This window comes from Cetorhinus maximus, chromosome 21 (assembly GCF_964194155.1).
Source record: "Cetorhinus maximus chromosome 21, sCetMax3.hap1.1, whole genome shotgun sequence".
NCBI lineage: Eukaryota > Metazoa > Chordata > Chondrichthyes > Lamniformes > Cetorhinidae > Cetorhinus > Cetorhinus maximus.
Window position 1 is genome coordinate 5,283,274 of NC_135899.1, and position 12,271 is coordinate 5,295,544.

Genomic DNA, 12,271 nt, shown 5'->3' on the forward strand with positions numbered 1-12,271 from the left:
GTACAGAATTAATGAGTCATATAGTAACAATGACCTGTGTGGAAGTGCTATAAAAACACCCATTCACAAATCGTCTTTTGAAAAAAACACTGTTGTTCCTACAACCCTGTAAAAGTGTCAGTCAGACAGACCATTAAAGTATCAAACACAGCAGCTTCAACACCTCTTAATGTTGTGAAAATAAACACTGAGACATCAACAAAGCTGATCACAGACAGAAAATGTATTATAACTACTGAAAGGTGTCAATCAAGCAAAGGCAAGCCTTCTCTCCAGGTGTCAAAACAGAACCTCACTGAGATAATCCTTTAATGAGTCTGGACTCTCAGCCACTTCGGCTGTAAAAACAGTAATACGTTTTCAAAAGACAATTTGTGAATAGCTTTTTATTTCTGAGCAGTTCCCCGAGTGCCATTGTTACTTACTGGCTCATTGGTTCTATACATTGTGTACACTGGGTTAATGGGCATGGAAGGGCCATGAGTTCACATGGAGGCTATAAGGGGTGATGGGATGGATGGAGGGAATGGGTTGGCACTGGGTTGGAATGGAGGGGGGAATGGTAGGTGCATGAAAAGGACATGGGGGGCATAAGTAAGACCTTTTGACCTTAGCTTTCAAAAGGCTCCTAAATCCGGACTATGTGTCACAACTCCTCTGTGAGGCCATGAACCATGAGTCATGGAGAAGCTGGCCCGACTCGACAAAAATTCGGGAGGGCTATGATTCACCTGACCCCACAATGGAGCTGGCAAGGTCGAGAGTGCAGAGTGTGGGCTTGCTCCTCACAACCTTATCCTCTGTCAGCAAAAATTGGGGTGTGGTGGGGTGCGGTGGCGGGTTGGTGGGGGTGGGTGGCGTGCGGTGGGGGTGGGGGTTGGGGGTGGGTGGGGAATGGGGAGGGGTGCGGTGGGGGGCTGGTGGGGGTGGGGTATCTCCTTCATTTATCCTTTCTCTCCCTTAAACCAATTTTCAATTTCTGATGTTTGCCACTTAGCCTCATTTGGAAAAATAGTCAGTAAGACATGACTTTAATTGGATGTCTACCAAAAGCAATAGTAGTTTCCTTTTAAAGAAAAGTTCCTCTAATAAAATTTCAGCAGTGTTTTTAAAAGTTCAAATTGAATTTCAGACTTCAAAGCTTCAAGGCTGAAACTTAACTCATAAACAAACTCGCTGGTCCTGTTGCCTTTCCATACAAATTTTTTTTTAATATTTATTTTTTAATTTTTATATATTTTTTTCTCACCTATATTTCTCACCTACATTTCTCATATCCTGGCTCACTTCAAGGCCAAAAGGCAGGAATTTGTACTGTCCAAAACATGTGCTGAATGTTGTCACAGTGAAGATTCTTTGTCAAGCTTTAAGTCCAGTAGCCATTTCTGGCATCAAACATGGTGAAAACCTTTGCCCCTGTTGGTGCTGGTGTGATCTCTTCCAGTGTTGGAATGGGGCAGTGATCTCTCTTAATTGCTTGATTACGATCTTTGGGATCCAGGCAAACTCGTAGACATCCATTTGGCTTCTCTCTCATAATGATGAAACTTACCCAATCTGTAGGCTCTGGGACTCTGACAATCACTTTCTTTTCTTCCGTCTCCTGGAGTTCGTTTTCTAGGTTTCCTTTTAATTCTATTGGTATTTATGTGATTGGTGAATCATCAGCTTCTTCTCTGGGTCAATGGTGATGTGATAAATCATTGACTCTATACTTAAGATCTTTGGATTTTTGGTTTCTCAGTGAATTAAGGGAAATGGGGAACGGGCAAGAAAATGGAGTTGAAGACCCAAGATCAGCCATGCTCGACAGGCCTACTCCTGCTCCTATTTCTTGTATTTTTGTACTCAAAACTCTCAAAGCATCCAACCGTCTCAACAAAACACTCTGGGTACATTAGGACCAGATCTTTCTTGCATCTGATTGGAGGACATTTTCCAGTGGATGTACTACCTACAACCCTCAGTGACGCCTCCATCATCTCATGGTTTACTGAGTAAGCTACAACTCTTCACATCTGCTCAACCCAGGAAAGCAGGACCACCTGTTTCAGCAACGCAGAACACGCAGTTGATGGCTTTCCCTTTGTGTGTCCCTCTGATTTGGGACATTCCAAGCTGTCGAATCTCAGTTCCACCAGATGCTGTCAGTTTGACATTGCTGAATTTCAGAGCATCTTTCTTTAGGTAACCATTTTCTTTCAAATTTTCAGGAAAGATCTTCTGATATAGTCTGAGCAGGATGATGTTACTCTGTGCTTCAGTATCAAGCTTCAGCTACAGATTTATGTTTACTTCATGTCAATTTACACTCTTGTTTAAACTTATCAAATGCCTCCATAACATCATTGGCCTCCCATTTCATCCTGAGTTAGAGCTGTGTATTCATGGTTGTGGCAGCAATCATTTCGTTTTCATGCAGTTCACTCAGTTTTTTTTCATTCTATACTAATTTGAGTTGATTTTTCTCAAACTAATTCAGCATTTATTTCATTTATATGGTTTGGGGTTTACTCACAAACACTTGCTGCCACCATGTTACGTCTTATGGTTCCCAGAAGTCCAAAATAATTAGAATTTTAGATACAAATATCGGAGCTGAGATGCAGTGCATTTCTCCAGAACTCTCCATGTGCTGTGGAATGATACATTATTACTTTGGTAAACTAACCATCATGCAATAGTCAGTGATGTGGCATTCTGGATATATGTGTATACCTACATGTCAAAATATAGTTCCTAAATCATTTTGGAATATATATAACGACCTTGTAGTCTATAACATGGAATAAGGGGGAAGAATTTCCAATATCTCCTTTATTTATCCTTTCTCTCCCTTAAACCAATTTTCAATTTCTTAGCCTCATTTGGAAAAATAGTCAGTAAGACATGTCTTTAATTGGATGTCTACCAAAAGCAATAGTAGTTTCCTTTTAAAGAAAAGTTCCTCTAATAAAATTTCAGCAGTGTTTTCTGGTCCCGTTGCCTTTCCATTCAAAACAGAAAATGTTTTCTATTCATTTGTCTGAGCAGTTTTAACCTCTGTTGTGGGACTTTTAAACCTATTTTTTCTCAGGTGGGGGTTTCAGGTGGGGTTCAGTTATTGCCGGGCAGACCCCTTTCTGACCCTCTATCTGACTCTCCTTCACTCGGATGCGTGACCAAGAGTCACAGTGACTAGCTCCACCTGCTGGGCACTCATAGTATTGGGCAGGGATATTGCTCATTCAACCCCCCTTTGTGGATCATTAATCCAGCATTCTGTTTTTCTTTTCATTTTTTTCCCCCTTTTTTCATGTCAAAGACTACAAGGTCATTGTTATATATATATTATTCCAAAATTATTCAGGGGTTATATTTGACATGTAGGTATGCACTTATATCCAGAATGCCACATCACTGACGATTGCATGGCAGTTAATGTACCAAAATAATAATGTGTCATTCAACAAACAGAAACTAGAGCCATCAACATAAATATCTCATCCCTCAGGGTGGATTCCTGCCTTGAATCCTCCCTCAGTTTCCCAAACCCCCTGTAAGGTACAAGTAAGGGGTTCTCCCAGATAGTTGAGATTAGCTATGAGTTTAGGGTCATCCATTCTGTTTACCGTAATGTTTTTCCCACTTCGCAAGAAAGTCCATCTGGTTGTTCTGGCACTAGATCCTGTTCCTTCTTTCATTTTTCTGTCCAACAACAGTCGGATTGGGTTGTGCTGGGTCAGTAATGGATGCCGGTGAAAATGGTAAAATGTTTCACTGCCCAACAGGTCACTAACAGATGTCCCTCACAGAGGGAAAACCCCTTTTCCACGTCTGCTAGGACTTTGGACACATCGGCTACTGGTCACAAGTGACCGTTTGTTTCCTGCAGAAGGACTTCACTGAAACTGACGTCGGTGGCTGCAGCTTCCAGATAAAAGTCCTTGTCAGGGTCCACAACTCCCAGAGCTGGGCCAGTCTGCAAGCCCATTTTCAGTTTAATGAAAGCCTTTTCACATTTGTCATCCCAGTCCCAATGCTCCCTGTTCCACTAGGGAGGCTACAGCCTTTTCCAGGTCTTTCCCCACTTCCTTAGGGAAAGTATATTGTTTCTATGGTTGGGACATGGGGTCTCCCTCTATCCTGACTTCTCCCCCAGTCACTCATCCACAATCATGTTTGTGAACAGTGGAGACTTCCCTATTTTCTTCTACTACAGTCCTATACATTTCCCGTGTCCAAGTTCTCAGAGTTTTTAAATAATAGGATCCTATTGATGTCATTTCCCATGTCTCACCGTGACGTGGAGGAATAACCAACACCTCATCCGCTATCCGTTCCACCCCACAAACAGTTATTTACCACGAGAGGCAACTTCCAATCTGAACCTAAAACTCCCATCCCAGGCTGGTCCCATCTCACTAAAACACACGTCCACTTTATTGGGGTCCCACCCTTAACATTTAAGGGTTTGGATATCGCTCCAGCCACTGTGTCACCTGTAAATCAGTCTTCACAGTGGAAGACACGAGTGACATCCCCAATGTTTAAGAGAGTCGGGGGGCAGAGGTGAGTATGGTGGCCATTACCAAGGAGAAGGTGCTAGGAAAACTGAAAGGTCTGAAGGTGGATAAATCACCTGGACCAGATGGATTACACCCCAGAGTTCTGAAGGAGATAGCTGAAGAGATAGTGGAGGCGTTAGTGGTGATCTTTCAGGAATCACTGGAGTCAGGGAGGGTCCCAGAGGACTGGAAAATCACTAATGTAACCCCCCTGTTTAAGAAGGGAGTGAGGCAAAAGATGGGAAATTACAGGCCGATTAGCCTGACCTCAGTCGTTGGTAAGATTTTAGAGTCCATTATTAAGGATGAGATTTCAGAATACTTGGAAGTGCATGGTAAAATCGGGCAAAGTCAGCATGGTTTCATCAAGGGGAGGTCATGCCTGACAAATCTGTTAGAATTCTTTGAGGAGATAACGAGTAGGTTAGACAAAGGAGAGCCAATGGATGTTATCTACTTGGACTTCCAGAAGGCCTTTGACAAGGTGCTGCACAGGAGGCTGCTCAGTAAGATAAGAGCCCATGGTGTTAGAGGCAAGGTACTAACATGGATAGAAGATCGGCTGTCTGGCAGGAGGCAGAGAGTGGGGATAAGGGGGTCCTTCTCAGGATGGCGGCTGGTGACTAGTGGAGTTCCGCAGGGGTCAGTGTTGGGACCACAACTTTTCACTTTATACATTAATGATCTAGATGAAAGGAACTGAGGGCATCCTGGCTATGTTTGCAGATGATACAAAGATAGGTGGAGGGACAGGTAGTATTGAGGAGGCGGGGAGGCTGCAGAAGGATTTGGACAGGTTAGGAGAATGGGCAAAGAAGTGGCAGATGGAATACAACGTAGGGAAGTGTGAGGTCATGCACTTTGGTAGGAAGAATAGAGGCATAGACAATTTTCTAAATGGGGAGAGAATTCAGAAATCTGGAGTGCAAAGGGACTTGGGAGTCCTAGTCCAGGATTCTCTTAAGGTTAACTTGCAGGTTGAGTCGGTAGTTAGGAAGGCAAATGCAATGTTGGCATTTATTTCGAGAGGACTTGAATATAAAAGCAGGGATGTGCTGCTGAGGCTTTATAAGGCACTGGTCAGACCACATTTAGAATATTGTGAGCAATTTTGGGCCCTGTATCTCAGGAAGGATGTGCTGGCCCTGGAGAGGGTCCAGAGGAGGTTCATGAGAACGATCCCAGGAATGAAAGGCTTAACATATGAGGAACGTTTGAGGACTCTGGGTCTATATTCGATGGAGTTTAGAAAGTTGAGGGGGGATCTGATTGAAACTTACAGAATACTGAAAGGCCTCGATAGAGTGGACGTGGGGAAGATGTTTCCATTAGTAGGAGAGACTAGGACCCGAGGACACAGCCTCAGAGTAAAGGGAAGACCTTTTAGAACAGAGATGAGGAGAAACTTCTTTAGCCAGCGAGTGGTGAATCTATGGAATACATTGCCACAGAAGGCTGTGGAGGCCAGGTCATTGAGTGTATTTAAGACCGAGGTTCTTGATTGGTAAGGGGATCAAAGGTTACGGGGAGAAGGCGGGAGAATGGGGTAGAGAAACTTATCAGCCATAATTGAATGGCGGAGCAGCCTCGATGGGCCGAATGGCCTTATTTCTGCTCCTATGTCTTATGGTCTTACGGTCTCTCTGCCTGTTGTGATTTTGTTCTGTCAGTCGTACGTTCTCTTTCTCTGCCTATCGTACGCTCTCCCGCTGCCTGTTGCACACACTCGTGCTCTCTCTCTCAGCCTTGGGGATGGTTCAAATGAGATTTACTAGGTTTTTAGCTGGAATGAGCGGGTTGTCTTAGGGGGAAAGTTTGGACAGGCTGGGCTTGTTTCCACTGGAGTTTAGAAGGGCGAAGGGTGATTTGATTGAAGTATACAAGTTCCTGACCAGTCTTGGCAAGGTGGTCGTGAAAAGGATATTTCCCTTGTGGGTGAGTCCAAAACTAGGGATCACTGTTTTAAAATTGGCGATCGCCATTTTAGGACAGAGATGAGGAGAATTTTTTCCTGTCAGAGGATTGTGCGACTTTGTAACTCTCTGCCTCAGAAGGCAGTGGATGCAGGGTCATTGAATATTTATAAGGCGGAGGTAGATGGATCCTTGTTAGGCAAGGGAATCAGAGGTTACCAGGGGTAGATGGGAATGTGGAATTCGAAACACAAGCAGATCAGCCATGATCTTATTGAATGGCGGAGCAGGCTGGAGGGGCCAAATGGTCTACTCCTGTTCCTATTTCTTATGTTCTTATGTCTGTCATGCTCTCACTCTCTCAGTTGTGCCCCTTCTCTCGCTCTGCCTGTCGCGACCTCGTTCTGCCTGTCATTCTCTCTATCTCCCTCTCTTTTTGTTTGTCTCTCTCTCTCACTGTCAGTCATACCCTCTCTCTGTCTGGCACATTTCTCTCCTTTATTTTTCTCACCCTCTCCCTCTCCCTCTCACTGCCTATTACGCTCTCTCTCTCTCTTTCTCTCTCTGCCTTCATGAACTAATTCTGCCCTTCCCACCCTTAATCTCTCTGCCAGTCACTCTATAACCCTCTCCCTCTCTGTGCATGTCATACACACTCTATCTCTTGTCAGTCATGATCTCACCTCTCTCTCTCTCTCTGCCCACCACATGCTCTCTCAATCTCTGCCTGTAACACTCTCCCTCTCTCTACCTGTCACGTTGTCTCTCCCACTCTCTGCCTGTCACATTATCTCTCTCACTCACTTTAAGTCACAGTCTCTGCTCTCTGTTTGTATGTCACCTTCCCTTAATCTTGCTGCCACCTGTCTTACCACTGCTGATCACCATGTCGTGTTATTAGAATGATATAATACCTTGGGCTTATTTACTCTACAAGAGACAAGGCACCAATTTCTTATCGGTGATTGGGTAAACACGTTGTGGGTCAATCATTAAGACTAGGCACATGGTTCTACATAGGTATAAAGCTTGAAGGCATCAGAGCTGTGTGTGTGTGCTCTGCTCAAAGCAAAATGAACCAAGACTGGATCACGTGGCATACTTACCTTCTAGTGATATCACTTAAAGGCATATTATAATCAGTGCTCTCTCTGTGTCATTCATGCTCTCTCATCTCCCTCTCACATGCTCTCTCTCCCTCCTCACCTGTCCCTCTCACTCTATCACAATCTCGTTCTGCCTATCACACTCTCCCCCTCTGTTAACCTCTCACTTTCATTTTATTTATTCTTTCATGGGATGTGGGCATCACTGGTAAGGCCAGCATCTATTACCCATCCCTAATTTCTCTTGATTTGAGTGACTTGCTCAGCCATTTCAGAGGGCAGTTAAGAGTCAACCACATTGCTGTGGGTCTGGAGTCACAGGTAGGCCAGACCAGGTAAGGATGGCAGATTTCTTTCCCCTAAACAACATTAGTGAACCAGGTGGGTTTTTACAACAATGGTTTCAAAGTCATTATTACTGAGAACAGCTTTTAGTTTTAGATTTTATTCATTGAATTTAAACTCTACCAGCTGCTATGATGGGATTTGAACCCATGTCCCCAGAGCATGAGCCTGGGCCACTAGATTACTGCTCCAGTGACATTACCACTAAGCCACCATCTCGGTCATGCCCCTTGCCCTCTCTGCCTGTTATGACCTAATTCTGCCTGTTGTACACTCTCTTGCTTTCTGCCTGTCACTCCCCCTTCCTTTCTCTCTCTCTCTGCTGCGTTCCCTCTTGCTCTCTGCCTGTCGTGACCTTGTTCCGTCTGTTGCACTGTCTCTGCCTGTCATGCCCCTTCTCTCTCTTTCTCTGACTGGCATATCCTTGTTCCATCTGTTGCTCTCTCTCTCTCTCTCTCACACCATCAGTCATGCCCTCTTGTTCTCTCTCTCTCAGATGCGCCCTCCCTCTCTGCCTGTCTCTGTCTCTTTCTGGTCCTATCTCTTTCTGTCTCACTTCCCTTCTCCCACACTTCTCTCCCTCTTTCTCTACCCCTCTCTCTCCCTCCTTTGCCTTGCTCTCTCTTGCTTCTCCCTTTCCCCTTCTCTCTTCCTCTCTCCTTCTATCTGCCTGTGTCTCTCTCTTTCTCTCCACCTCTGCCTGTCCCTCTCTTCCCTCCTTTCTCCCAGTCTCTCTCCCTGCTTGTCTCCCTCTCTTTCACACTTTCTCCCCCTCTCTCCACCTGTCTCTCCCCATCTCTTTCTGTCTCTCTCTCTTCCTCCCTCTCTGCCTGTCTCTCTCTCTCTCCCACTCTCTTCCCCTCTCACCCTCTCTCCGTCTCTCTCTGCTCTTTGTTCCTCTCATTCTCTCTCTTCCTATCTTTTTCTCTCTTTCTGCCTGCCTTTCTCTCACTCTGCCTCTCTCAATCTGTCTCCCCATTTCTTCCTCTGTCCCCTTCTGTCTTTCTGCCTGCTTGTCTTTCTCTCTGTCTCTGTTCCCCTCTCTCTCCCTGCCTGCCTGTCTTTCTCTCTCTCTCTGCCTGTCTCTCTTCCCCTCTCTCTCTCCCTGCCTACCTGTCTTTCTCTCTCTCTCTCTGCCTGTCTCTCTTCCCCTCTCTCTCTCCCTGCCTGGCTGTCTTTCTCTCTCCCCGTCTCGCTCTGTCTCTCTGCCTCTTTCTCTCTGCCTGTCTTTCCCCACTTTCTCTCTTTCTCTGCCCGTCTTTCCCTCTCTCTCTCTCTCTGCCTGTCTCTCTCTCTCCCTCTTTTCCATGTGTTCTTGTTGTCTTTTGGTTTCCAGATGTTGTTAATAATCACACTTTATATTTGTAAAGATAAAAAACTGTGTTTAATTTTGCCACCCCGTCTGATTCAAAAGAAGAAGCAGATTGAACTGGTTACATACACATCGCTTCAGTCTCTGGTGCAGCTGTGAAATTTGGCCTCCTGGAACACTTGCACATAACACATTAGTTTGAGATAAGTAGTTCCCTGAAGCTATTTACAGTTATTTACAGATAAAACAACATATAACTGTCTGTCTCTCTATCTGCCTCTTCCCCCTTTCTCTCTCTCTCTCCCCTCCTCTCTCTGCCTTTCTCTCTCTCTCTGTCACATCCTTTCCCTCCCTACCTGGCATGACCTCACTCTATCTGTCATGCACGCTCTCACTCTCTGCCTGTCATGCCCCCTCACTCTCTCAGCCTGTGCCCTCTATCTCTGTTGCATCTTCTCTCAGCCCATCGCACCCCCTCGCTCTCTGCCTGTTGCGCTCAATCTCTCTCTTCCTGTCATACCCCTCTTTCTCTGCCTGTCACCCTCACTATCTCACTGCCTATCAAGCCCTCTCTTTCCTTTTCTCATTGCCTGTCCCACCTCTCTCTCTTGCCCCTGCCTGTCACACCCTCTCTCTCTCTGTTTCTGCCTGTCACACCATCTTTCTCTTTGCCTGTCACACTCTCTCTCTCATTGTCTGTCACCCCTCTCTGACTGCCTATCAGTTTATCTCTTCCTCTCTGCCTATCATGACCACATTCTGAATGTTGCTCTCTCCCTCTCTATCACGCCCTCTCTTGCTCACCGCCTGTTGTGGGATCATTCTGCCTGTCGCACTCTCGTCCTCTCTGCCTGTCACTGCCTCTCACTCTTTCTCTGTCTGATGCACTCTCACTCTGGCTGTCGTGGCCTTGTTATACCCTCTCCCACACTCTCTTTCTCTCCCTGTCTGTCACATTCTCTCACTGTCAGATACTATCTCTTCCTCTCTCTCTGCTTGTCTGCCTCCGTAATCTCTCTGCCTCTTTCTCTCTACCACACCCCCTCTCTACCATTCTCTCTTGCTCACCCTCTTTCTCGCTCACCCACTCTCTCATTCACCTTCTCTCTCACCTCTCTCACACTCCCTCTCGCTCGTTCTCCCTCTCTTGCTCTCCCACTCTTGCCCTCCCTCTCTCTTCCCCTCCCTCTCTCTTCCCCTCCCTCTCCCTCACCTTTTCTCACACTCCCTCCCTCTCACTCACCCTCCCTCTCGCTCACCCTCTCTCGCTGACCCTCTCTTTTGCTCAACCTCTCTACATCTCCCTCCCTCTCTCACTTGCCCTCCCACTCTCTCTCACCCCCCCTCTCTCACCCTCCCTCTCTCTCTCTTGCTCTCCATCTCTCTCACTCATCCTCTCTCTCTCGCTCACACTCTCTCCCGCTCACCTTCTCTCTCGCTCTCCCTCTCTCAACTTCTCTCGTTCACCCTCTCTCGCTCACTTTCTCTCTCACTCACCCTTTCTCTCTCGCTCACCGCTCTTGCTCACCTTCTCTCGCTCACCCTGCTCTCTCGCACTCCCTCTTGCTCACCCTCTCCCTCTGCCCCTTTCCCTCCCTCTTTCTCTGTGCCTTTCTTTATCTCTGCCTGTCTCATGCTCTCATCTTGTCTCTCGCTCTCCCTCACTCTTCTCTTTTTCTCTGCCTGTCTCTCTCTCTCTGCCAGCCCCTCTCTCTCTGCCTGTCTCTTTCTCTCTCTCTCTGCCATTCTCCCTCTCTTTCTGCAAGCGTCTCTCTCTCTCTCTCCATTGCTCTCCCTGTGTGTCTCTCTCTCCCTCTCCATCTCTCTCCTCCAGTCTCTCTCTCTCTCTCTGCCTGTCTCTCTCTCTCTCTCTCTGTCTCTCTCTATTCCAGAAACTGCAGATCCCTGATTCAGTGCAGTCCTGGGGCCTTGTCACCACCCCCCCACCCCCCTCGCCCCTCCCCCTCCCTAGCCCCTCCCCCTCTCTGTAACGGGGTTTCCTCAGCCTCACTGCAGGGTGTGGGCACCAGGTAAAACCTTCCCCCGGGCAGTGTCTTCCCGTTTCCCCTGTGCTCTGTTTAAACTCTTCCCCGGGTGGGGGGTGAATTTCTCATTCTGGTTCATTGCTGATTTTCCCAATCACTAACCGGCTGTGAAAGTTACAGTGAGTGTGACTAACATTTTATTTGTGTCCATCTGTTCCCAGCTCCAGTGACCTTCGACCCTAATACAGCCCATCCTGAACTTCTCCTGTCTGAGGACCTGAGGAACGTGAGATTCACCGGGAAACGGCAGCAGCTTCCCGACAATCCGGAGAGATTTGATCCCGGTCCCTGTGTCCTGGGATCAGAGGGATTCACATCAGGGAAACATTCCTGGGAGGTGGAGGTGGGGAACAAGACTGAGTGGGATGTGGGTGTGGCCAAGGAATCCAGCAATAGGAAGGGGAAAATCTACCTGAGTCCAGGTAACGGATACTGGACAATGTCGCTGAGAGAGGGAAATAAATACTGGGCGTGTGAGAAACCATCGAAACTCTTAGAGCTGAGTGTGAAACCGAGAAAGATTCGAGTCTGCCTGGATTATGAGGGAGGGAAGGTGTCCTTTTATAACTCAGATAACAAGTCCCATATCTACACTTTCACTGCTACATTCACTGAGAAACTCTATCCTTACTTCTATCCAGGTACCACTGATGGGGGTAAAAACACAGACCCACTGACAATCTGTCCCCGGACAGTAACAATCCAGGAGGATGAGGGTTTTATCCCTTCATCCAAATAAAGACTGTTTCTTGTATGTGGGTGGGAGAGGGGGGATTTGTTCCTCTGTCGATGAGGGGCTGGTGTCCTTCACGGATCCTGCCCCCCCCCCTCCCATTATCACACACTGTCAGCGGGGGTCGTCCATTCCTCAGGAACCACGGGCTGATATCCCCAGGACCTGCTCGACCTGGTCGAGGATTCAATTAAAAAGGCCCCACACACTGGGTCACTGGGCGGTGGTGGGGGAGGGGAAGTCCCCACTTCTCCATTTCTGATTTTGGCT

The 12,271-nt window shown here is 46.9% G+C and overlaps 1 protein-coding gene across 2 annotated transcripts in view; it reads left to right on the top strand.

Moving 5' to 3' along the window:
- The window catches only part of LOC144695591 (zinc-binding protein A33-like), a 31,313-nt gene extending 19,291 nt beyond the window's left edge, over window positions 1–12,022 (top strand). For both annotated transcript variants that reach the window (XM_078566486.1, XM_078566487.1), the window contains exon 6: window positions 11,430–12,022. In XM_078566486.1, coding sequence (XP_078422612.1) covers window positions 11,430–12,007 — 578 coding nt within the window. In that variant the 3' untranslated portion in view covers window positions 12,008–12,022. The remainder of the gene's footprint in view (window positions 1–11,429) is intronic.
- Window positions 12,023–12,271: the final 249 nt, after the last annotated feature.